The sequence below is a fragment of the Triturus cristatus genome, chromosome 5_2 (assembly GCF_964204655.1).
Source record: "Triturus cristatus chromosome 5_2, aTriCri1.1, whole genome shotgun sequence".
Taxonomy (NCBI): Eukaryota; Metazoa; Chordata; class Amphibia; order Caudata; family Salamandridae; genus Triturus; species Triturus cristatus.
Genome location: NC_140588.1, coordinates 355,113,938 through 355,141,907, shown reverse-complemented (window position 1 = coordinate 355,141,907; position 27,970 = coordinate 355,113,938). Strand labels below are relative to the sequence as shown.

At 44.4% G+C, this 27,970-nt stretch overlaps 1 protein-coding gene across 6 annotated transcripts in view; it reads left to right on the top strand.

The window, feature by feature from the left end:
• LOC146822994 (uncharacterized) overlaps positions 1-27,970 on the top strand; it is a 291,184-nt gene that overhangs the window by 177,629 nt on the left and 85,585 nt on the right. For all 6 annotated transcript variants that reach the window (XM_085607181.1, XM_085607177.1, XM_085607180.1 and 3 more), the window contains one exon: positions 15,837-16,085. In XM_085607181.1, the coding sequence (XP_085463307.1) occupies positions 15,837-16,085 (249 nt within the window). The remainder of the gene's footprint in view (positions 1-15,836; positions 16,086-27,970) is intronic.

Sequence of the window (27,970 nt, the reverse complement as noted above, 5' to 3'; positions counted from 1 at the left end):
AGGCCTGGTCACACTGAGCGCTATTAAACACAAAATGGGTATGCTGCCACGCGTGGCACTTAATTACTGGGAAGGGCAGTCGCCCTCTACCAGTATGAGGGTAGCACCTGGTGCTCCCCTTCCTGTCTAACAAGGCCTCATTGTCATGCAACAGGCCTAGGTCATGTTGCACACCCATGATCCTTGATCGCCAATGACCAAAAATCAGTACCAGGGCACCGGACATCCATTCAGCTGGGGAACTCAGGACAAGGGTGCACATTTGTCACCATGGAGGGGGCTTTTCCGTCCCAAAATGAGCATTGTGTTTTTTTAATGTATGTAGTCTTGCTAGGATGCAGTGATTACTGGGAGTGGTGTGCGTAAGGTAGTGCAAGCCTTTGAAACTAACGTAAAGGGCTGCAGGGATATAACAAGGCAGTGCAGATTGCTATTGTTACAGGCTACTTGTAACAAGGAATAGGAAGTGAGTGTTGTGCATGGCAGAGAATACCACTGAGTATGTCTCAAAAGGCAAACATTTGTTCCCGTTGGTGATGGTGTGTGCATGGCTGTGTTATCCCCCACATGCCTCAGCTTCCAGGAACATGACAAGACTGCCCTGTGCAGACTAGCTCCAGCCCACCTACTAGTGTGGTGTACATGTTCACGTTTTACAAGGCTGTACAAAGTAGCACTTTGAGCCCTTACAAAATAAACTCCGTGTGCTCAGTCCCTCAAATCAAGCTAAGTGGCAGCCAAGTCGTAATCCGCCAGCATTCATTCTCTCTGTTAAGCGCTGGGCAAAGACATTAAGGCCCTGATTACGGGTTTAGGTGTTCATTAGCGCACCTGATAAATAACGATACCATGGGGTACTTTATTTCTTGGGTGTGGTAAATAACACCTATTACGAGTTGGTGGGGAATAACGCGTATTTTGGGGTTTAAGGCTCCAAATTGCGCATGATAGGGTAAATTCCATTTGCTTTTCCCCTGTTAAATTATGGCAGGTTTGACCTGCAGATATTTAAATAAATTTGAGGTACTTAACGCATCCAATAATTATCGGATGCATTAAATACCTAAGAACTCGCAATTCCGACCATTGCGTAAAAAGGAGTTTAGGCAGAGGTAGGAATATACCGACCAACTAGTAATCAGGTCCACTGTGTTCATCACTGTTAAAACATTGAAATCAGCAAGGCGGATAAACCATATGCCCTGGTGCAATACCTCTAGCCAACAAAATACCCATTCTCGACGGAGCCTCAGATTCTGTTCCCTACACCAGCTGACACTTTTCAGAAGGCATCAAAAATTGCACACAGCACATAAAAAAGTTCATACCAAGCCCCAAGGCCTGCTCATACCAACACCTGAGTGGTACAGGTACAGAATCGTGTTCTGCACTCTAAGCAACATGGAGTAAGTCCAAAGGCAGCCACTCAGTAACACTGCCAAAGATAATTCTGTGCGCTAAGTATTTCATGCCACATATCCAGGGCCGGACTGGGAACAGCAACCAGCCCTGGCAGGTTGCTGCTCCACCGACCTTGGGAGTGGGGGGCAGGGGGGAAGGAGTGGGGGGGCTGTTGTTGGCCACAAAGCACTGCTCCTGCTTTTCTTACAGGGGGCTGATATTGCTACCGCGGTCACAAAACTGGCCCCCAACCCTCCTGCCTACCGGGAAAATTCCCAGTGCCCGCTTGTGCCAGTCCGGTCCTGCCCGTATCCCATGAGCTGCTTTGTCATGGGGGCTGATAGCATGTTTTGTATAGGAGCAAAGGGCCGAACAAAACACCAGTATTCGCCAAAAACTGTATGTTACACCAACCACACAATTTAGTACTAGCCTGGCACAAGTGATGTTTGTGTGTTTTCATTTGGCACAGTTGTTTCTGGTGTAGCATTCTGCAGTTTGCAAACCTTTCCCTATGACTGCTCCACTCTTCCAGATACAAACATGAAAAGGAGCCCACTGAGAAGAACCCTGTGCATGTTTTAGGCATGTCTTCTACATGTTTTCTCCATGCATGTAAGCAGGGAGAAAGATACTGGAGCAGTGCGCACAACACTTGTACTAACAAGCATTGGTAAAGCTACTAGGTCTGGCTTGCACTTTGAGTACTGACTAAACAATTGAATAAAGCATGCAGCAATTAAAAAAAAATCAGAAAACAATTGCTTTATATCCACAATGCCTTTGTAAGATACAAGATCAGGATTTAGGAGTATTTGGTGAAAGGGCAGGTTCCCTCTAGAGGGGAACAAGAACAATCCCAGACCGGTTTCGACCTGTTTGGGCCTTGTCTGTGGGGTGCAGCTTGAGTCCTATGGCATAGGTAGCAAGCACAGGTACCACGTTTGGGCCTACCTGTCGGTCGCAGTGAGGTCAACAAACAATGGGTGGAATGCCTGAATTAACATCAGGCTCTGGTAATTAGTCTGGGCGCATTCCAGTCCATTGTTCTTTAGGTCACCATGACACCTCCGGCAGGCACCTACCCTATGTAAATCAACCTTCTCTTCTTGCTGTTTTCTGTCTAGGTTCGATGGTGGATTGGGCCATATAGTAATCACCAGTGGAAAGTAATTCAAGTAATCCACCATCGCTTTTTAGGTCTCGGCTGCGAAAGGCTGCGCTTGCGCAGTCTCGCTCCGAGATTTAATGAGTTGGAGTGACTTTGAGAAGAGGGGCTTGCACCCGCCCCTCTTCTCTCCTGTTCTCCATTGGCTGGCCTCTTAAATGCTGGCCAGCCACTGGAGAAGAGGTCCAGTCACTCCGTTGAAGCCCCGTCCTTTTCGGATCGGGGGGCGTGTTTTTTGCGAGAAGTCTCAGGGAGGAGACAACAGCAAAACACGCCCCCCAATCCGAAAAGGACACTCCCTTTCTCCGAGGCATTTTCTGCTGTGCCTCGGAGAAAGGCGGTGGTGCCCCGGCGTTGCTCCCGCGCACACACGTATAACGTCGTTTTTCTCAGGTGAATGCCTCGCTATGTATTAACTAAATAACATAGCGGAACACTACCTTATTAGTCATGCCAACGAAGAAGTATCGTATTGTAACGCACATCATGCATGAGAGAACCAGATGTGCGCTAGTGACAGCTGCAGCTAGCTTCCCCTATACAAGGACATAAACTCTCACTAACGAATCATCTAAAAATGTTAATTAACGGCGCTTGGCAGGCCTCCTGGGTGCGCGCGGTCGGGGCCGCCGCGTGGTGGCGCCGGTGTCTGTGGCGCGCATGCGCATCTTCCTGCAGGACAGGGTCGCTGGTGACGGGCGCCTGCCCTACATGTAACCCGGCGGTGCGAGGCTCCGATTGAAGCGGCCGCTACGTCCCAGCCCCCAGGCCCGCGCCTCGGTTCCCCGTTCCGGCCTCAACATGAGCGGCACGTCCTATCAGCTCTGTGGGCTCTTGGAGAAGATGGGCTCCAGCGACAAGGACTTCAGGTACGGGGCAGGGGGCTGGGGGAGGCCGTGCCGCTGAGAGTGAGGGCAGTACCGAGGGTAGGGGCCCCCTGAACGTCACCAGCAGAGCGGCCAAGTCTGCTGTTGGCATGTGTGTGACAGGTCTCAGTGTGCAGTCTGCCTGCATGTGACGCCTGATACTCACGTGTGACTCTTAGTGACAGTTTGTCCAAGCAAAACCGTGGTGCAGAGGCTGAGTCTTGTTTATCATTTAAATTCGGGGACATGTAGGTTTGAATTTAAAATGGAATTATAGGAGCAAGCGCTAAATAAACACAATTTACAACTACAAGCACCAGAATGCTTTCAAACTGATAATATTAAGCTGACAATGGTAACTCCTGCCTCTACCATGTACTGCTGGGATCTCCCATATGTTAGGATTTATGTCATATCAAATAACATAATCGATGACATTTCGAGTAACATTATGACATCACAGATGAGATCAGATACATCGCAGTACCGAAACTTTGAATGCATGGAGGCAAGGTGCCGCGTGGCTAAAGAGCCCTGCCCTCCATACCCATTCACTAACCCTGTCCCTATTCCACACTTTGCATTGATTAGAAACATATGCAGTTGGTTGCGTGGACTCACATTTTAGGATGTTAATGAAAAATAAGCATCATCCATGCTAGTAGGTGTGGCTTTTAAATGAAAGTGCCTCTTTGGTAACTGGTGAGAATAGGCATTCAAAAATCTTAACCCTGGTTAGCAGGGGTAAAGTGCACAGAGTCCTTTGGGCAACATAACATGGTTTCAGTAGCAGAAGGCAACAAGCATTTACAATGCAACGGTCTCTGCATTGTTAAAGTTAGAGCTATTGCCATTGCTCATGACAATGCCGTTTCTTTAAATGTTTTAAAAACAAAAAACATAAACAAAAATAATGTCATGAGCAATGCCAATAGCTCTAACTTTACCAATGCCGAGACCATTGCATTGTAAATGCTTGTTTTAAAGTAGGTTTGTGGCCATTATCTTTAGCCCACAAGATACCATTGAGAGCAGTGACTTCGTTATGATTTAGTGTGGTGAAGTTCTAAAGTCCATTTGAGTGCTACAGTCATTATCTTTTGTCATTTGGCACCTTTCACTACAGTGAAACAGCAAGAAAGCTAAAATATGGCTGTCACAGAAAAATGAATTCTCTCATGCTTGAAAAACTGCGTATCCACGATTGGCATTCATTGTTCTGTGACAACCACATTTTGGCTTTCCTGATTGCTCTTTTCCTGTGTCTGAGAAGAATACTTGTTTAAAGCAGAACAGCCCCCTGCAGAAGGCCGATCCTGCCTCGCTGGCTTGAGAAATCCTTGAGCAGGTGTCTCTAACCAGTCAAGCTTCCTTCAGAGTAGCTCACAGCCCTGATTTAATTTTTAAATAGGCACAAGGTCATAAATTCCTTTAAAAGTTGAGGAAGCCTGTGTTTATTTTACATTATTATCATCACCCTGCAGACTGGAAGGAGTGCTCAGTGAGATTTATGATAGGCCTGGGCGGATTACGTACGCTGAGTTCTGCTACGTCAAACTCCATGACATGCTGAAAAAAACTCCCCCGCCCGCATTGAGAAATCTCGACTGGAGGTGGTCTAGCGTATGATTTTTCTCGCTCATGCTCACCAAATTAACGCTGGCAACCCACGCGAGAGGGAAAGCGCTGGGCCACTTCGTGGAGGTTTTCAGTGGGCAAAATTCCAGAAACTCCCCTGGAGGAGCAGAATACGTTGCCCTAATTTATGGTACAGGCTGGGACAGGGGCACAGAGGTGAACAACTGAAGCAATGTGGTGTTTAACTCAATGATGTTTCGGAATGCTTTTTAATAGAACATTTAAATGAAAAGTTGCCTTATTAATTAAGGTAGCTCTTCATTTTATTTTTCTGCCATTTCAAAGTTTTACAAACTGCAGGTCTCTTGCTCTCTTGCTTCCAGTAGACACTGTGCTATAAGTATAACTGACAAATACAACCTTTTTTTTTTTAAAGAGACATTTAAAGTGCAGAAAAAAATGCTCCATATTATATTTTGCAGAACATTTTTCTACATTTTCAATTTCTGCCATTTAAAAAAATGATTGTATGTTTGTGTTATACATGTAACAGTGACACATATAGCAAAATATGTGCCCTGTGCTGCAAGTACATACGCCACAGGCTCTCAGTCAACCATACAAATAATCCCATTTATATGCACTTACGTTTATACATCTCCAAAGGCCACAATCTTACTGCCACACATGGCAGTCCTGTCATAGTGCTCTAAGTCAAAGTATTTTGTTGAACCCATAGTATCTGGCTCTTTGTACATTAGGCTTAAAGTAAGTGAAGCTGGGCTTGGCAGTGTCTGGAAACATTGCACAACCTGTTTAGCCTTCAGCAGCTCACAATGATTTTCACTGATCGGAAGTAGCTCTCATTACAGAAAAATGTGTTGACCCCTGTCCTTGAGTCTACCACGTACACTGAATAGCCATATGCTGGCTCCATTCATTGATCTGTGTGGGAATCGTTAAGGCTCTGAACGCTGCTGCCTGCCCCCACAAGTTTCAGACAGAGGAGCCACCAACTGAAATGTTTAAAGGCATGGGCAAAGTGGGCTCTGGCCCAGGGCCTCAGCCTTTCAGGGGAACCCCTGATAGAGCCAGCTCTGGTCTGCAGTAAGTCTTGCCCTGAGCACCAGTTGCTTTACAGACGGACACATTCATTTTTTGTGAAGCACGGGGAGATTAAGTGATTTGCCCAAAATCACAGGATGTTGAGCGTACCTGCTTAGACTCGAACCCTGTTCTCCAGTTCTGAGGTTGACCGCTCTAATAATTGAATAATGAATAATTCTTAAATTCTTAAAAATTCTTGAATAATTCTTAAACAGATAGTCTTAAATGCTGTTTTCCTTCAATCTATTTTTAATGTGGGTAATGTGTAATAGTCTATTACAGACATTTTGCAGAGAAATATTGTGTTTGTTTCATGCAACATCCATAAAAAAAAATCTTTTAGATCAAAACAGGACATCACATATGAGCAATGGTAGAGTGTCACAGAGATTATTTCTAGTAATACTAGTGAACTGCTGCTGTATTACAATATTGAAAACACTATTCAATATCCCTGAATATCAGATGTAAACACATTTAGATTTTGGACCAGTGTGCTTGTGAACTGTCAGTGACCTGGCCAAACAGGGCACGAAAGATCTGAAATTAAATCATAATTCAAAACTATTCTGAACAGGGGTCCTCAAAATATGTTTGCCTCAGGGCCCCCAAAATCTTTAAGATGTCCCTGGCCACCAAAACCCCCAACCTCAAGACGCACCCTGTGGCGACAGAGATATCAGCGGCCCCTAGGGTCTGTCGTGGCAGCATATCAAAGTAGTCAGGCCGCAGCTGGTCATCCACATGCTCCTGTTTGTGCCAACTGCTCCAGAAATGCAGACATTGTTCTGTTTTCTTCTCTTGCAACCCCAAGTGCACTCCACCATGGGGCAGAAACTCAGCCACGAGGCAGTAGTGCGGGGCAATGGTTGTAAAGTGGCACCCTTTATAGAGAATGCTCTGCCAGTGCAAGTCATGTCACTGGAAAAGGGGCTGCAGTGCTTTGAGAACACAGCTATCCAAGTCCTTACCCTATCCATGTCCATCAACTAGTTGCCTAGCTGAATCCACTGCTTTGCATGTATCTCTGGTTTTACTTTTAATAAATAGGTAGGAAGGACTAAATCAACCTCTCCTGTCAGTCCAATGTAGTTACTTGTTCCGAATATCTAAATTCTAAAAGAAAAACACATACATTTAGTGTGTGTTGCCTGTGGATAGAGCTATGTAAAATTCTCTCTGTATAAAAGTGTTCTGGGTTCCTACTCAATGGGACCGATTCACTTAAGAGTTTATGAGTACGGGAAGTTGTAACACAGGTATACTCTTTTATGTACTCTTACACGGCATGGGGAATTGTTTCCGAATAGTCCAATTCTTAATAGTAAAAGTGCAAAGAGGACATTTTCCTTTATATTGTATCTTTATATGAATATTATCCAAATACACTATTTGTATATTGGAGGAGGAGCGGAGAAGAGCACAGAGTGGAAATCAGGAGTGGCTACTGCCAACCCGAGGTGTGGGGGAGGGGGGGCGGGAAAAAAAACCCTTATAATAATAAAAATATTAATGTACTTTTCCTGCCGGCCACAGTGATCTCCTGTTCCGGTGCCGCGTTGCTCCTCTGCTCCGGTCTCGGCACTACAATTCCCATAGGCACAGGATCCCAGACCCCACCCAATACCAGCGATTCTCCCAGCTTGAGAGTAGCACTGGGATTGGGCGGAGTAGGCCGGTTTTACACTCCAGCAGGTCCTGGGAGCCTGCGTCCCTGAGCACTAGGATATCTCCTAGGAACAGCCTGGAGATATCCAAGTGCGTATGTCGGTTTGGCCGGCCATGAACGGCCGGCCAAACTGACATGCGCACTTTTAGTGCCTACCACTCCTCCTCACTCTGCTGTGTGATACTGTGGCCTGGCCCTGCCCTCGACTCTGTGGACTGGAAGTTAAAATAAAACGACAGTAAAATAGTTTTATTGTCATTTTATTTTTTCTTCTGACTGCTGCATTTCAGAAGCGGAGCGATGCTTCTCCGCCATAGCGGAGAAGCCACTCCTGGCGGAAATGTGATTAGGATAACACAATAGTCAGTTCATATTATACACAATTATACACTATAATGCAAGGGTTGGTCTAGAGCAGAGGTCTTCAAACAGTGGAGCACGGCCCCTTGGGGGTCTGTGTATGTGTTCTCAGGGGGGCGCAAATGAGTCTTCACTTACATGTATATGAAGATAGCCTGAAAGCGCGAAAGGCGCGTTTCCAGGCTGTCTTCACTGACATGCAGCTGTTAATGTCCATAAAAAGAGTGTGAGGACTGTACTACTGAGTGGCATGGGTCAGAGTTACACGCACATACTTCAAAATAAATGTAAGTTAAACTAATCAAAGGGAAATAAAGTCTTTTTCCTTTTGAAACCTCAGTTAGCTAATGTGATCATGACAGATGTATTTGTGTGTGACCAGAGAGTCACAGAATGAAATCCTGATTGGTGCAGTGAGAAATAGTGACTTGTTTATTTATAGTGCTACGAGGTCCCAGTCTGTGACAGAAAGCACTGTGGCTGCCATTATTTTAAAATTGTATTACATGGTATAAAACCGGTTACTGCAAAATAACGTTTAAGGTTAAATAAGTGCTTTAAAAATATACATTTTAGTGATAAGCATTCAGGACCTGATTCACAAAGGGCCTCCGCATATGTGGCTGAGGCCCCACAGTCACTTGGGCAAAACCTCAGCAATGAAAATTCTCATTGTGGAGATTCTGCCCCGCGTACGGAGATTCCACCATGACTGAGGGGCCTTCTCCACCACGAGTGCGGAGGCCCTTTGCGTATCAGGCCCTCAGCCTGTATCTGGAGGCACATTTTTTTATATGTGTCCATTAATTGGGTGCACTCCTTTTAACCTCTTTGGGGCTTAGGACATGCTGGAGCCGTCCTCCACAACAGTGTTCAGGTGCTGAGGATGGTTCCAGCACCAGAAATCCCTCTGGTGCGAGCAGCTGCTGAGTAAGAGCTTCCCCAAGGTTGTTTTTAAAAAAATCTGCAATGATGTAATTGCAGAGAAAGTAAAAGTAAAATTAGCCAATCGGCTGAGATATGCCCCTGAGCACCTATCTGAAAAGAGGAGGTATCATTGGAAAGGGGAGAATCTCCCCTTTCCAATGGTACCTTTCTCTGGGGGATCCCTGCTTGGGGATCACTGCAGGAGGGTGATCCCCAAGCAGGGATCTGCCTACTAGACACAAGACTATTTATGGCAATGGGCTAATGCTCCCCCTCCACCCATCCCCAAAATTGTTTCTGCCCCCCTGGGGACAAATTGGAGGCAATTACCTCCAATCTGCCCGTGGAGGAGGTGCGGGGGCAAAAAGTACACTAGACACCAGGGATTGTTTCTGTATATAAATGGGTAAGGGTTGCCCACACAGGCTTCGGTCCTAGTCCCCACTCCTCCGATTCACCTGCAACAGTCTTTCTGCCACCACCCTTGGTGGCAGATGGGAGGTATTTTCCTCCAATCTGGCCCCGCCAGTGGGATAGACAGCCCACTAGAGACCAGGGAGTAGTTTTGGAGGAGGGAAGCAGCCCTCTCCTGGCAGTGAGCTAGTGCCACCCCAACCCCAGCCACAATGTCTTTCTGCCCCCCCCAGGGGCAAATAGGAGGTCCTTACCTGCAATCTACACCCCCGGCCCTCCCCAGGGAGGACAGAAAGCCCACTATACACCAGGAAAAATATTATTTTATTGCTGTCGAGGACAGCCTGCTCAGAAACTGGACCCAGCCCTCACGCCCACCTCCAAAATACTAGTCTTTCTGCCCCTCCAAGGACAGAAAGGTAGTTTCCTCTAATCTGCCCCCATTTGGGTAGGGGACAGAAAATCTACTAGACACCAGGGTGATTTTTTTAAATTGTCAGTAGCTGCGGTGTCCTGCACAGACATTGAGTCGAGCCTACCTCCTAAAATTACCCTAACCATCTTTCTGCCCCCTCCCAGGGGCAGATATGAGTTTTTAGCTACAATCCGCTGCTGGGTGAGCAAAATGCCTGCTAGACACCAGGGAGATTTTTCTGTGCTATATAAAAAAAGGGTTGGAGGATGTTTACCCATAAATGCCCATAACTGTCCCACGGGGTCAGAAAAAGCTGTTGAGCGTAGTTATTCCTTGGTGCCTTTCTGTAAGCGGAGACAGATTTGAGTTAAACACCCTCAATCCCCCCAAGAGAGCAGAAAAACTGAGGCACCTGTTCTGGGGTGGGAAAATGGCACAATGCCTGGGTGAGTCGCCCCATCCCTTTTTTATTTTTTGGAGTATGTTTCCCCAGATGTCTAGTGGCCTGTCTGTTCCCTGGGGGACCGAGTTTGGGTAAACACCCTCAATTCACTCCTAGGGGGCAGAAAGGCTGATGCACCTCTTCTGTGGTGAGAGTACGGCATAATGCGTGGGTGAGGACACCCCTGCCTTCTTTCTGTTTTTTGGTGCCAAAAAAGGATGTGGGGCGGCTCATACAGGCATCACCTCACACTCCCATGTCACAATAGGTACATCAGTCTGTGTGCCCCCCTCGTGGGCATATTGAGTGTTTACCCAAAATTTGCCCTAGGGGGACAAAAAGGCCACCTGATCACCAGGGGAAAAATAGGCCCAAATAGTAACACAAATCTAGTGATGGCACCTCAGCCAGTTATCGCACCGCGCTCTCACTCCAGAACAGGTGCATCAGTCTATCTACCTCTCTGGGATGGATTGAGGGTGTTTACCCAAAATCTGCCTTCGGGGAGGGGACAGTAAGGCCACTAGACTCCAGGGATTTCAACATGGCGCAAAAACAAACACAAGGCTAGGGTGACCTATGTGGGCATCAAGACAATACTCCTATTCCAGAATGGGCCTTAGAGTATTTTTTCCCCCTCTAGGGACTAAAGCATCCCCATCCCTATGGAAAGAGGGAAATTGTGATTCTTTTGTTTTTTTACATACAGGTATCAGAGTGGGCCTAAGTCCCAATATCTTCCTGTTTCTAGGCTGAATGTGTGCACAATTTGGGCTCAGGTCAGCTGCCAACTGGTAAAACCTATCAAACCCAGTTATTTTAGAAAACTAGACACCTGGGGCAGTATAAGATGGTGTGCCCTGTGAGAATCCCAAGACATTTTATTACCCAAAATGCTGTGCAAATCTGAAACTTTAACTAAAGTTACATATTCTCCTTGCATTTCTGTAACGTAAACTTCCTGAAACCACAGGAATCCCCAATATTCCTACCACTTGGCATGTGTTCATTTGTCCCGATAGAAATGCTACCTCACTTGTGTGGCTGGTTCTAGCACCTTTGATGCAAAAAAAGCCCTGAATTGCGATGAGGAGAAATTGGCAACAGGGATTGCTCTGCTGTTTGGGCCCGGGTTCTGCAGCTATTTGGGGAAACCTACAAAACCCTGGCCTGGCAGTTCGGGCTGGACTGTTTCCATAGGGAGCAGGGTCAAGTCTGATTTGCATGTGGCTAAGTTCAACCTGGAAAGGCATGGGGAGCAAATAAATGATGGATTTAGGTGCAGATCTCTGTACTGGGCTGAATGTATGACATTGTTCTTTTTGCATTTCTAAAAACTAGACATCTAGATGAACCCAGGGTGCTGTGCCTTGTGTGGATCCCACAACATTTTATCACCCATAATGCCATGCAAATCTCAAACATTCACTCAATTCACACATTTGTCTTTCATTTCTGTGATGTAAAGTTCTGGAAACCTAATAGATGCCCAAAATTGCTCCCAGCACTATTCACCCATTTGGTCTGATAAAAATGGTATCCAACTTTTATGACTGGGCATAGTGGCTCCAACGGGCACACATCAAACCTAGGCCAATGAAAGTTGCCCTGCGGGTCTCCCATTGCCCTAGATTTGATGCGTGCCTGTCGAGGGCCCACATTCCAGATCTACCAACACTGCAAAAAAACGGTCAGTTTTCAGTGGAAAAATGTGATGTGTCCATGTTGCGTTTTGGGGCCTTTGCTGTCACAGGCCCTAGGCCTACCCATACAGGTGAGACATCTTTTTTATCTGGAGTCGTGGGGGAATGCTAGGTGGTAGAAAATATTTGGCTCTCCTCAGATTCCGGAACTTTCCTTCTCAGAGATGTAATGAAAATGTGTTTTTTTTTGTTAAGGTTTGAAGTTTGCAGGGGCTTTTGAGTAAGAAACCCTAATGTGAGCCACGCAAATCTCCCCACTCTGGATTCCCTGGGTATCTAGTTTTAAAAAACATACAGGTTTGCTAGGTTTAACAATGTGCCGGCTGAGCTAGGGAACAAAATTCACAGCTACCCACATTACAAAAAAAGTGTCCTTTTTCAGTTGAAAAAATGTGATGTGTCCATGTCGCGTTTTGGGGCTTGCTTTGGGGCCTGTCCTGTCACGGGCACTAGGCCTACCCACACATGTAGAAGTGCCATTTCTATCGAGAGACTTGGGGCGGACACAGAATTGTAGAACATTTGTTAATACCAACTGTATTTCTCTCCATTTGTGCCTTCCAAATGTAAGCCAGTGTGTAAGAAAGGAGAAATCTTGAGAAATGCCCTCTGAATCACATGCTAGTATGGATACCCACCAATTCAAATATGTACAAATAACCACTGCTCCTAAACTCTGTATTTGGTGTCTAGTTCAGAAATACATAGGTTTCCTTGATACCCATTTTTCTCTCTATATTTTAGCATATGACTTGCTCTATACTTGGTACACAATGAGAAACCATAGTAAGGTGCAGCTCAGTTGTTGGTTCTGGGTAACTCAAGTTCTTGAAAAACCTACAAACCCTATATATCCACACGTCAAGAAAGGTCTAGTGGATATAATGAAATATTGCTTTTGTAAATTGCCCATCGTGACAAGAAATTGCAAATGAGTGTGTCACAAATGGAAGTTTCTTTCCTACCATCTCCAGAAAATGTCATTTGATCGGTTAGTTTCTTTGGGAAAACCTTGAGGGATCTATACCAAGGACCCTTTGCTGAATTCAGAATTTTGTCTACTTTCAGAAATCAGATTTTCGGATCACCCATGGGCTTCGTAGTGGTTTCCACCACAAGCTGAAAGCAGACCGAAAGCACAAAAAATTGGTTAAATGGACTACCTCTTTAAAAAATGCCAAAACTGTGGTAAAAAAATAGTTTTTTTGATTTAGCTCTGCGTGTTCCTGAAAGCTGGCAATCTGGTGATTTTAGTGCAGCAAACCTTTAATTTATGCCATTTTTGGGAGAAAAACATACACATTTTTAGCGGAGAGTTTTTTTCCTATTTCCCCCCCAAAAACAAAACATAGCTATGCTTTGGAAATTTTCTCAGTCCCCTCCAGGGGAATTCACAAACCCTGGGTGCCTTTGGAATCCTTTGGATAATGGAAAGAAGGACACAAATTTGGTATGGATACCTTATGTGAAAAAACACATTATGAAGGCCTAAGTGCAAACTACCCCAAATCACCAGAAAAGGGCTTAGAATTCTGTGGGGAAAATGCCTAGCAGCAACAGGGTTAATGGACACATATATTACCTTTAAAAAGAATAACTCATTTTCACCATGAAGCTTCAAGTGACTACATTAATTAAAACCTTTACTTGCTCCAAAACAGCCTTTAGATTTGGTGATTAACCAATTGCACACATTTATATTTCTTTCAGGTATCCGGCACCCTGGTGAGAAGGCACTTTTCTTCTTAGTTCTCTAGTTCACTCTCTCTACTTCACAGCACCGGAGCCCCCCTCCACCACTGTGAGTGGCCCCTGGAATCCAGTTATGTCAGTCCTACTATGAATAAGAATGTGGCGGTGCTAGCATTAGGGCCTAGGTCACCATTGACTCTCACGGAACGGGTCCCAAGCAACAGAGGAGTCTAAATGTGTTTATTTATTATTTTTATTTTACATAAAGCATCTGAAAACCTGCTTTGGGTCTCTGACCTAAAAGTGATGGAACAGTTGAGTTGACAGAGTAGACTGCCTGTTTTGCAGAGCTGTAGGTATCATTGGTGCTGCAGTTGCATTAGAGGTCCAGGGCAACCGTGGTGTACCAGAGTTTCTTGCAGTCTTGGCAGAATGGCATAAGAAAGGGTAAAAGTGAAGCAGAAGAGACAACTTGATTTGGACATCAGAGAGATGATTGGGAAAAGGATGATGAGAGCTGGGAGGGAAAGGGATGGAGTGAGATGGATGGCCATGTTGTTAACAAAGTTCAGAGGCTACAGCAAGGTAGTAGCTATCATTTGTGAAGCAGATGCAGGGACACTTGTGCCCAGGGGCCCACTGCATCACAATAGTAAATGTTTTACTATACAAAGTGGGCATGGGGGCTAATTTTCCTTGTTAACATTAGGGCTAATGACGCCCTTGGAGCAAAAAGAGGGGCAACAATCAGTAGCTCATTTTTTTTCCTTGGAAAGAGACCGAGCTTGTTTTGAGATAGAAGTGATGGTCAGATATGGTGGGGAAGGAGTGAAAGAAGAGGAGATAGCCTGCTTCTCAGGGCTACGGCCATCATTAGTGAGGCAGGTCGAGTTGTATTGGGGCCTACAGCACCCCAGTAATGGGGAGGGGTGTTTTTGGTCAATTCTGTTTTTACTTGATGGCGTTTCTTTTTTATAAGTGCCACATTTAGTGTAGATTACGAGCTACGGAAAAGAATCCCTGAAATGATCTCATGATCACCGCCATCTACAATCATCCCTCATTCTCCCCAAATCCATCCCATATAGTGTTGGAGGAGGGCCCAACTCCAAAACATTTTGCTTAAGAGGGATCAGAGCAAAAAATGTGAAGACCTCTGGTCTAGGGTAAGAGTGTGTGTATATACCTGAGTGAGGAGGAAAGAGGAGCCAATAGAGACGGTTCAACAGTTCAGTAGTGCAGATGTGATATAAAACAAATTCCTTCCAGTTCGAAAAACGTTTTACAACAAACATTTCCTGAATTTGAGTAGCTTTGAATAAAGTTAGTTGTATCATTAGAGTTTTATTTTACATTTTCTCTGTTGGATACAACAATAGACCATTGTTTGTGGTGGCTGGGAGAGAAGAGAATTGTGGCATATGGAGTCTTTTCTTAATAAAATGTATGGACTCACTCTCAATGAATGTGTTTTTAGTGTGCCCCTATTTGTGCGTCTTTAGAAGTGCATTGTGGTTTTATGAGAAGTTTACAAAAAAAATTCATACTTACATTTTTTGTGTTTTTTTTTTTACGAACACAGTCCACAAGTTTTAGTGGATATACTTAAAAAAAACAAAACAATTCTTTTGAGAAATTAGATAACACCAGCTAATCTGAAATGTATTTGCTTCAAAGAAAATTGAATGAAGGGTTTCAGATAATCAAAGCACTGGTAATCGCTCAGGGTAGCATTCTAACCTATCATTTTCACTCATGGTACTCCTTTAGAGAGAGACCCTCCTTATGCCGATCAGTACTGATGGGAGCAGTCCACCTCGAAATGCCATGCAAGCCCCCCCCAGAAGGAACACAAGAAACCCCTGATCGATTTTGGCCTTTTTAGGCCTTGTCAGTGAGGTATAGCTTGGATCTTGTGGCAATGCGAGCAAGTGAGCACTTCTGGGTATACCCTTGGCCGCTTAGGTCAGTGCATCAAACAGTTTGCCGCCAGCAGCTCTTCTTGTCAGGTGATTGCACTCTAATTTTGTCTAAACTTTTGTTGACGTGTAAAGTGCAACTTTTCTTAGTGTTTCTTTACTTTTCTCCCTTTAGTGCTGAACTGAAAGAACATATGGCCAAACATAGCATATCTACTTCCTTCATGTGCTCCCTTTGTGGTCAGACTTTTAAATGCAGACGCCAACTGAACAAGCATCACAAGTGTGATCATCCGATGCAAAATATCTTCAAGAGGAAAAGGCGGAGGAAAAATCAGAGCCATGGTCTTGGTCACCAAGACATCGAAGCGACAATTAAAACCAGAAAAAGCTCAAAAGAATATGCATGCAGTGACTGCAGCAGGTACGTACTGTGCACTACAGTACATGGCATGGTAAAATAAATATGTATTTTTGTTAAACTGGAGCATACTTGCTAACATTTGGAAACTCCATTTGGTAATACAGTATTACTAATGAGTGTTAGATTTTTTTATCCCTCATTAACATACTCTAAAAGATTTAGATTATTGTTAAGTAGAAATTTGAAAAATCATTCAACTTGGGGAAAAAGAACCCAACAAGCTAGTATGACTCCCTAAAATATGAAGAGGTTACAGCTATGGAAAAGGTGGGCATTCATGCTATGAACATATCATAAAGCAATCCGAAAAAGTTACTAAAAAAGGTGGTAGTGTATATTCATATATGCATTTCTCACTGCTTGCATTTAATTTATAGATTGATTTCTGGTGAAAAGTTTGAATGATGTAAGCATTATTGAATCTTTTGTCTTTCTTATCCTGTGAATCACGACTTTGGCCCAGGACAGTACATTTCAGCTATTTTGGATCCAAGTTACTCTTCTGACTGCTAAATGCTTTGTAGATTTTACCATAAGGAATACTATATTATCTTGTATCAGTCCACCTAAAAAGCTGTAGTGTAATAAATCTTCTAAATATTGTAATTCTTCTGAATATTGAGAAACAAGAATGGTGTCCCAGCCTGCCCCAAGAAACCCAAAGTTGTCAAATTACTGAGGTAAGAGGGCTTGGCACGGACTCTGACACTGTTCCTTTGCAGCTGCCATGTTCCTGACAACATACTGCCTCTATGATATCCAGTAGCGGCTTGTGTCAGGATAAAGAGGTGAGTCGGGAGGATGACAGTGACAAATAAAAGCAACAAAAAAGAACTTACCTGCCGACCTTCTGCATCGCGCTCTTCTCTTCCTCTTTTCTCCACTGCAGGCAAGCACAGGCTCCCAGACTGCCTTGCGGCCTATCCTGACGCTGCTCTAATGTATGAGAGTGGTGCCAGGATTGGCCTGAACATCGTGAATTTGCACTCCCAGACAGAGTGGGAGCCTGTGCCTGCTCTCTCCAACCCAGCAACCAGTTTGGGTTGGAGAGAACTTCAGTGCGCATGATGGTTTGGCCGACCTGAGACAGCCGGCCAAACTATCATGTGCACTGATAACCGTGCCCACCACTACCCCTGCAGTACTGTCACCCCTTGGCCCCGTCCCCAAGACTTGGCACAAGAAAAATAAAACAATAATAAAATGGCGTAAAACCCATTTTATTATTGCTTTATTTTTCATGTTTTTGAGGGTGCTGGTCGGGGGTGAGGGGAGAACACACCTCCTCCATAGTGGAGGAGCCGCAGCTGATGATAATCTTCTGTGGACCAGATCTGACCTCAGTGGTGCATGCTTGTCAGGCTACTGATGGAGCAGAGGATACACACCAGTGGAGAAATCGGCCAAGAAGCGGATGGCAGTGCCCAGTTCAAAAATGAACCTGTCGGATACTGAAACAACTGCCGCCCTGGAAAGAGCCCGAACAGTGAGGATCGGCCAGAAGGGCAAGGCCGAGTGTGACCCACAGGATCCCCAGGCAGCACGCTTGAATACTGACATTGCAGGACCAGGGGCGGCTCTAGGCTCATGGTGGCCCTGTGCAAGGAGCGTAGGTAGGGGGCCCCGGAAGAGGGGGCCGCCAAATCCCTGCCAGGGGCCGTCACGAATATGTATTGTATCCGATTCCTCGTGGCGGCCCTGGGGTTTGGCGGCCCTGTGCAGGTGCACAGCTTGCACATGCCTAAGGCCGCCCCTGGCAGGACGTGGGCACTGACTCCTTCACCTGGGCTGACACTGCGTAACACCACTGCAACCATGCAGAAAGGCAGGTGCCTTCTGTGGTTTGGAACTGGCGGTGCAACATAGACAAGAGAGTGTAGTAAGAATGGAGGCCACAGTACTCTATCTGCTGGGCGCTCCTGGCAGTCCTTTGGCAAAGTGGATGCTTAGTTCTAGCTGCGAACTGAGATCGCTGCAAAAGGATTATCCACCCCTCCACATGCTGTAGACGCGGTGTCCTTTTTGACACTGCCGCAGTGGCTGCACTTAGTATGGATCATTTGAACTTTATGGCAATTGGTGCTGAGCTCATACTCTGCCCCCCACCACATACTGGAGACGCAACTATGTGGCTGACACGATAACCTGACAGGATTTCCAGAGACCTGCGGCAATTATTAGGTAGCATGGCGTCAACAAGATGATGAAGGAACATGCACCTGAGACACATTGTCAAAATGGCTGAAATAATTTGGCCGTGCCCGATTCCAGGGGAAGGCAATTCAACAATTGCCCCCGAAGCGCCATTGTCAGCTTGCGGTACATCTTTGAGGACCCATAAATGCTGCGCTCCTCTCCAATGTCTGTTGTTAAAGGTTGAGAGCATATCCTGAAAGATGACAAAGCCCTAGTCAATAAGTCAAATCTCTTATTCATTCAAATAACCCAGACAAGACTATTTCAATATTCCATCTTTTTTTCAATAGTTGCTTTAAATTCTATGTGCAATTTTACTTTATACACTTGAAGCCTTTCTAGTTCCATTATCAAACCTTTCACTTTTTGTTACCTGAACATTTTTATCATAATTGATGCCAGTAACCTCTTTACTCTTGCCACTTGGAATGCCTCAACCTGACGGAAAGTTAGAAATGTATGCTTCCCTTGGTGTTGAACTTATGAAAAGAATGAGCTGCCACTCTATGCAGGTCTGAGCCTCGTGGCTCTAAGCTTGCATTTTGTTGTACAGCATAAAAACCTAGAATGTTCACAGATGTACATTTATTTCAAAATTGACGGTGATTGCTCCCCCCCAACATGTTTGCTGTGTACAGAGCCAATTATTTTTATGTCGTAATATGAACTGCCCATACCAATTATTTACAAAAGGAGGCACTGTTCCCGAGCGAATCAAGTCAAGGAGTGACCCAGATTCACGTAAGAAAAAAGAAAGGGTAGAGGCAATTTAGGTCAGGGATAAAGTGTTCTGGGTTGCGGGGGAGACACAATATTGTCTCTTGTTGCCCTCACACACCCCGAAGGATGTCATGCTTCATCATCGGGCTATGCTCCTCGTCGGGCCGGCGGTGCAATGCCCTACGGGTCCCCCGAAGGGTCTCTTTGGCGGAGATCTTTAAGAGAGCAGCCGATGGGTGCATGCGGGTGTGTGGAAGTCCCAGAGTGGTCGGTGCTAGGTAATGTGAGTGAAGTGTGTTAAAATATACCTAAGGAGTACCGGACATGTGATGATTTAATAAAAAGGTACTCTTGGTATGGTTAAAAAAGCCCGTAGGCAGGTCGTTATCAATAGAGTCGTAATGTGTCTAGATAACTTTTAAAAAAGAGGTCGACATGTTTCACGCCTTGGGTGGTCGTAATGATCCTTGGCGTTTCTTCAGGACCAGGGGTGAAGGTGAAGTGAAAGTGGTGCACAGACAGAAATATAGCGGAGGGTAAAAATTATCCCATTCGCTATTAGAAGGGGCGAGAAATTTTGTATCTATCTCCTTTATAAGTAGTGAGTGAGTGAAGGAGTAAGTTAAGCCCCCTTTTTATAGCTGACCTAGCAATGGAGTCTGTATTACTCCATGCGGCTAATGGCGTTGGATGCCCACACCTTCTAGGGGGGTTGCTCAGGTGACGGCACTGGAAACCTGCCCGGTCCAGACGCCTGCTCCATCTTCCATCTTCCATCTTTTTTTCAATAGTTGCTTTAAATTCTATGTGCAATTTTACTTTATACACTTGAAGCCTTTCTAGTTCCATTATCAAACCTTTCACTTTTTGTTACCTGAACATTTTTATCATAATTGATGCCAGTAACCTCTTTACTCTTGCCACTTGGAACGCCTCAACCTGACGGAAAGTTAGAAATGTATGCTTCCCTTGGTGTTTGAACTTATGAAAAGAATGAGCTGCCACTCTATGCAGGTCTGAGCCTCGTGGCTCTAAGCTTGCATTTTGTTGTACAGCATAAAAACCTAGAATGTTCACAGATATACATTTATTTCAAAATTGACGGTGATTGCTCCCCCCCAACATGTTTGCTGTGTACAGAGCCAATTATTTTTATGTCGTAATATGAACTGCCCATACCAATACCATACCATTTTATAAGAATATGTAAGATATTTTATTTAAACTGTTTAGTTGTATCCAGAGTAGTAAAAGGATATATTTGTGTTATGTGGTATTCATGTAGCGTGAACCTTCTCGGGGAGCAAGAAGGTGCTGTCTATTTATGGCGCGGTATTTGAACACTATGCAAGGTCGTGTAATTCAAATGTGAATTTACACCTGCAAATTAAGGACATACATTACATTCCACATGTTTACATTTGCGCTACATTTCACATATTTACTATTTTGAGTACAGGGAAATTAAGTGATTCACCACGGTTTGCAGCCGAATGTCAGAGCTGTGATTTGAGTTGACACTTAAGGCAGCTGACCACATCACCCACAAAGTCCACCATTAACCTAATCCGTTCAATTCACAAAGTGCTGGGCTTTGAGTTTTGTAGTGCACACTGTACAAATCATTAAGCATTTTAATGCCGCTCCATTTTTGCAAGCAGGGTGGACTATCACAGTCAGCTGCATGGAACTCAAACGCAGGGGCACCTATGGCCTTTAAATCACTTTATCATAGAGTGAAAGGGATGCTTATGTGGAAAGGATGCTAATACACATATCTGGATGAAAGAAAGTCCAGAGCAGTTAATTGGCTGTTAGTGTATAGAGGAGTTCTAGACAGATGTTTCTGAAAAGGGAATTTGTAATTTATTTCTATATCTCAGCATGAACAGGAATTTAACCTTGAACAGAAGGACACTACACTTATTGCACTGCATGTGTCGTAGTTGTATAGGGTTGAAATAATAGATGATTGTAAAGAATAGAATGAGGCCTACACCGTTTCTTACTTATGATTTTAATTTCGATTACAGGGTTATGTCAATATTGTCAGCGATTGTGGCCTAAGGACACATTGGTCAATTGTGTCACCTGACTAGAACTGTTACTAATGACGACTCCCTTTTAGGTTTTTTATTTTTTAAATCTATCTTAGAGTCTATTAACAAGTTCAAAGTATTCAAGCAAAATACCTGATAAAGGATAATCGTTTTGCAAGCTGGTGTCCCTCCCACGGGTTTACAGGTGTCCCTGATAAAATTGTAAGTTGGCAAAAGATCTTTCTCCAACATGATGTACTTTAAATAGAGTCGGTAAGCGGTTCTCATTGCCTCATTTGTACTTGTCCCTGGTGGAGGCAGCCTCAACTAGATCAGTTACTAATTATTGGGCAAACTTGGCGCACTATAGTGAAATACGGACTTCTAGCAGAGTTCTTGAATAGCTTTGCTGAAGGGAATGTTGGAAACAAGCAAGGTATTAACTAGGTGAGTAAGATTAACATTTCTAAGCACCATCACCTGCTCTCTTCCATCCTTCTCCATGTGTTAGAAAGAAAATTATATAAGAAAACGTTTTGTCTGATTTGTGGCCCCCAATCACTAAGTCATGTAGCCTGAATATAGAGGGTAAAAAGCTGGAAAGGGTTAGCTCCTTCCCGAATTTAGGTCTGGACTTCGATGAAGATTGTACGTGGCATACCTGCATAAAAAATAGAATAACAAGATTTACACGCGCAGTTGGTACCACTTGTTCACTTGCAATGTCCATAGGTAAAAAGCCCATAGCCCTTATTTTAGAGATTGATAAGCGTAAATGTATTCCGATTTTAACATATGGTATGGGGATCTAGGGATGTACATGCTATGCAGCTGGAGGAGAACAGATTTTGCCGCAGAGTTTTAGGAGTGCCCCCTTCTTCGCCGCATTTTCCCCTCCATTTGGAGTTGGGTCTCAAGTATGTCCAAGATACTATAAATATGGCACCTTCAGCTACCTGGTGTTCCATCTGGACAAATTAAGAAGCTGATTTTAATAGGGCAATTATTAGAGACTGTCTAAACTGTACCCGAGGCCTTTGTATCTCCTGGCTCCAATACTTTAAAACCTGTTTTACGGAACTTGGTTATTCCTCTATGTTTGAGCACCCAGATCAAATTGTTAAAGGGGATCGACAGCGGGTTTTGGTGAGCTTCTGAAAACAAAAAGATCTGTCCAGGGAATTGACTGAAGTAGCCAAACCCACGGTCGGGGATTATTGCCTTATACAAGTTCCTCCCTACATTGCCCCGTAATTAATATTTGTAAATAATGTGCATGAAAGGAATCTGTTACCTAGATTCAGGCTGGGATCTTTTCGTTGGTTGATATGCTTCCCCCTGGGTCAGTATTCTTCAGAATCTATTATGGTCTGCCCCTGTGATGAACATTCGAGTCAAACCATTTTACATTTTGTATTTTTTTGTCAATTTTATCTTCCATTTACTAGGACATTTTTAATACCTCTCTTGCGCAGTCACACATTTTCTAAGTGCAAAGCGGCTTTGTACTTTTTGCAGCAACTTAATGATTTCGATGTCTGTTTTGCTGTTGACAGCTTTTTGAAGTGCATTTTAGCAAAGAGAAGGAATATGCTGTTTTAATTTTAATGTATTTTATCACTTTCTGTATGGAATGCATTGGTATTGCTGCTAATATGTTTACCTGATTTGTTGACTCCTTTGTAGGCCCGATTTTATTATTCGTGTATTTAAAAAAAATAATCTTTTTATTAACAGTAGCTCGAGAAACCGCATCGTACAGAGACAATATCATGAGAACATTAGTTGTCAGATACAGAAAATCATGGCCAACACATTCTCGGGTGGAGCCGGCTCCCTAATTGCCCCTCATGGTGTTATTGATCCGCCTCACACAGCCCTCTACCTTCTCCATGGCATCCACACCCTTTCCCATTTCTTGATACATCCCCTGCTCTTATACACTGTTTCCTCTGCCCTCTGGCACCAATCGAGGTCACTCTTCCATTCCTCAATCAGAGGGGGCGCCTGCGCCCCAAGTTTCTAGCAATATTACGCTTAGCAACACCTGCCGATAACGCCAGCCATATGCTCACATATCTAGACCAGTCAGCCTCTCCTCTAATCATAAGACATAACCTCTGTAACTCTCCGCAAAAACACGGATATCTCAGGACAGTCCCACAGTATGTGCATAAAGGTACCCTCCTCCCCGCACCCCCTAACGCACTGCGCTGACTGGATACGGCCCCAGGCAAACAGGTGAGTGCGAGGATAGTAGACTCAGTGCAGAACCTTGAGCTGTACCAATCTGAATCTGACTTACATAGCTACTTCCCATGGGCTCTGGAGTGCCTCCTGCCAGTCCTCGTCATCCAGAACCCCGAGGTCTCCAGCCCAAGCAGCTCTAAGAGATACCAAGGGATCCTGAAGGTTGTTGATTAGTTTGCGGTATATCATGGAGGTAGGCTTCCCCTGTATGGGGTCCAGCAGTAGCCGGTCTTCCAGCGGGAAATATTCTAGAATGGAGACCCCCTGTTGGATGTGAGTCCGCAGAGAATGTAGGAGCCGCAGATGCGTGTATCGCTGCGAGTCGTGCATTTCGTAATCTTTTTGCAGGTAATCAAACGTGCGAGGAGCGTCCCCTCTCCATACGTCCCCCAGATATTCAATACCAATCAGGCGCCAGCCCTTAAGGCCCGACAGCGTAGCCACTTCCCTAAATTCGTGTATTTTTTTATAATAATTGCTGCTATTGGTGGCTGCAGTTGCCTTTCTTTGTTGCACTATTAGATAATATTTGCTGCTATTTACGAACCTAAGCGTTTTGCACTGTCCCTTTAGTTCACATCTGATACATTTACTGCTACTTACGAACCCAAGTGTTTTGCACTGCCACTTTAGTTTCGAGAAAAAGTACTGTATTTGTGAGCTGTTGTATTCTTTTTAAATGGAAAATGAGTTTGTGTTTACTGCGACAAGATTGATTTTCTATGATGTTTATATCTATGTTTATCTTTTATGTCCTGTCTTTGGAAGAACGAATAAAGAAAGAATTCGATTGAATTGAATTGATATTTTGAGCCATGCAATTACAGAATTGAATTTATTTCCTTGAAATAGCCGGCCTCTTCGTTGAATATTTCAGATAGCTAATACATTGAAAACAATAACCTTTAATTTACTGAGTGCATCTAGTAAATATCTCATCAATGTCGCAAACTTCGTTAACTTACGAGCAAAGAGGTGGGAGTGCAACCACTTTTCACAAATTGGATAAAAAAAGAAAAGTACACAACATGAGGTAGTATGCCCATGTTGCCTCATATTTTCAAAAGGCAAATGTTTCATTCTTAATGGAATGACTATTGACAAACAACTATTGATAGACTTTTGTGAAGATGCACAGAAAAAATGATATCTGTTATATTCACTGAACATCTGCTATGCAAGGAAATCACCAACCCTGCCTCTTTTTTTTTGAAAAATCTGTTTATTGTTTTGCAAATTTTGCAGCTTACAGACAGGCATCAGGTCTCAATTAACATTGACCATATCATTAAATAGTAGGCAAGAACAGAGGAGCAGAACTGTGAAACATGGGGACTTCTCTTCCGACATTAAATGGTGTCAGTGACCAAGTGGTGATAATACGAACCACAATACGATACACAATATCATGTTTTGGTATGATAGGTCTAGTGGTATAGTGCACAGAGTCTACGCAAATTTGTCAGGATACTTGCGGGTACAGATAATAAAAGAGAACATAAACAGGGAGGCAGAACGTCAAGAACCCCCAGTAACCAAGAACAGCAGCAGAGTCTGACATGCAAACGTATATTTCGCCTTTTTCCCCAACCCTTCTGCCCTCCCTCCCCCCCCCCCCCAGCACCCCACGAGTGGGCAGTCCCACATAGGAAACCCAGTATTGCACACCCTGGGCCACAGGCATTACGCAGCTGACTACTTGGCGGGCAAATTAACCTCATACACCTACTCAGCAATCTCCGGGAACACCCCTCCCCCCTGAGCAGTGTGTCTCTCTGCCGTGTCCCCCTCAATCCGTGTCAAGGCCTGCAGGAGCCCTTCCCACTGTGTTGTGATAGGCGTCCTCCGGAGTCCCAGTGTTTCCTCTCTCAGGAGAGCTATGCCTTCCACCTTGGCCCATGCCTGGAGTGAAAACCACCATGCCCATGTGTGTGGTGGATCCGGTGCCTTCCAGCGTTTAGTGAGTAGCCGTTTAGCCACCACCAATCCCAAGTCTAGGAAGCGGGAGGTGACTTTCATAGTAGGCGTTCTGCGGAATAGGTGTAGTAGGTAGACGGGCCACTCAAATGGTATGGTATGGCCTGTGCATATATGCAGCGCCTCATGGACCGACTCCCAATATGGGCGCAGCTTGTGGCAACTCCACAGCATATGTATCAGCCCAGCTCCTAACTCCGCGCAGCGGGGGCAAGCCGCATACCAACCCTGCCTCTTATTTCTTTATTGTTGGCCATCCTCATAAAAAATGCCTCTCCTCCTTCCCTTCTGACATCCTTGACCATGCTTCTCATCTCCAAAGAGGTATGCATACTTAGCAGTTGGAAAATGTAGGTGAACGACACCTCACACTGAACACCAAAATATTCTAACTGAGATGGATACCCTTGCTTTCTCACAGATAGTGGACATTCCTCCCCCCTCAGTGCCACTGCCTCGAACTACTCTTCTCTGCTTATCCTCGACCCCCCATTTATAAATGCTCATCAATTACTTTGGTCTGACCACTACCTCATAAACTTCAGTGCTAATGAGCTCAAGCACAAACAGCCCCAAACCACCAAGCATAAATCCCTCCTCCAAACCAGGAAACTCAACTACCTTCATTCGGATATTTTCACTAAATTACTGTACTGTATTCCCAATCCTCAATCAGGATCAACAACAGACGAGCTCCTCGCCCACCTTGAGAACAAAATACCACTGCCTTGACATCACGGCCACTGCTTCCTCTAAGTCCAGCAACTGATACACTAAACACCTCCTCCAGTTAAATAAGAAAAGGCGGGCTGCTCAAAAGGTGTGAGGCTAAGTCTAAACTCCCCTCTGACCTGGCAACGTGGAGAATACATACAGGAGGCTATAGACAATTGTGCATAGGAGCCAAACAAGCATACTTCCAATACCATTTCCCTCAAGCCAATAACTCAACCAAAGGACTATTCTGAATATACAAAGAGATGAATTCCTTAAAGTTCTCTCCCACCCTTTCTCACACCTTCCACTCAAACTTGCATCAATTTACTATCCTTTTTCACCAACAAAATCGCTAACCTAAGAGAATGTATCTCTACCACAGCCTACCTGCTCAGTGACACACAACAAAAGGCCCCAATTATCCTTCCAGACTTTATTCTGGCATCGGAAGCAGAGGTAGAAGGCATATTTAGGCCATTCAAAAAATCCTCCCCATGCTGGGATGTCTGTAGTGCTAAAGTGGTCAATCTATGCCTTCCAGCTATTCTACACCTCACCACTAGTCACATTAATACCCCCCCCCCCCTTGCTAGTGGTACCATCCCTCAACTCCTCAAAATCATCAGTGTCACAACTCTCCTCAAAAAAACGTCCACATATCCTGTGAACCTTGCCAATTACAGGTCCATCTGTGGATTGCTTAGTGTTGCCAAGACTTTGAAAACAGCTGTCTCCAGGCAACTCTCCACACATATTGAAGACAACAGTTTTCTTAGTGACTTCCAGTCCAGCTTCATACCCTGAAGAGGAACTGAAACCACATTAGAAAACATCAGAGAAGAGATCCTCAACTCTATGGATATTCACTGTCCTTGTGCCTTGATACTGTTTGACGGTGGCATTCAATATAATTGCCATCTGAATCCTTCTGGATAGGCTAGAACAATTCTCAGGCATTAGTTACACTGCACTAACCTAGTTTACTTCCTCCCTCTTGAATTGCTCCCATCAGGTCAATCTCCCATCCTTCATAGACCACTTCCATCACCTCTGGTGCCCCTCAGGGCTCAGTGTTATCCCCTACACTCTTCAACATCTGCATGCTCCTCTCGCTAGGATCTAAATGCCAGTTGTACTAACATTCGGAATACCAATTTCCCAATTGCGATTCTCTCCGAATCTTAATTAGGAAATCGATATTCCCAATGTATGAAACTCTTTAGAGTTTCATCAGCGATTCCTAGTGGGTTGCAAATCAACCTACCTCATGAATATTAAAGAGGTGGGTTGCAATTTGCAATCCCATTAGGACTAGCAGTCATCAGAGAAATGGTGACCTCCTGAGGTCAGTAGACCACCATGTCTGTGTTTGCTTTTAAAGAAAGCAGTTTTTTAAAAAATGCAGCCCGTTTTCCTTAAAGGAAAACAGGATGCATTTAAAAAGAAAAATGAAACTTTTCATTTTTTAAGAGTAGGCAGTGGTCTGTGGGATCTTCTCTTAATATATATTTTTTTAACATTCTCAAAGGGGAAGGTGTCCCAAAGGGACTCCTTCCCATTTGCAAATAGCATACCACTACTTTTTAAATGGTGGTAAAGTATTGCTGTTTTGCGACTGGAATTTGGTCACAAAACAGTAATACATACCATACTGATTCGTTATTTGGAAGCGACGCCCAAAACACACCCCTTTCAAATACCGAATCCCAAATGCAAATTGCGATTCAAACCTCATTTTGTACATCAGAAAAATCATTTTTCTGTTTGCAAACGACATGATTCTGAGAATCGGGCCATTTGCGACTGGAAAAATGCTTCATACATCTGGCCCATTGATTCTTATGAGGTTGGTTATCACATATATGTCGATGATACTCAACTTCACATTAAGCTTGATGGCATATCCTGCAACCATCCTAGTCTATGCCTCTGCTTTTCCCATGTTCATCACTGGATACAGCAAAACTGGCTCTCCCTCAGTGGTGA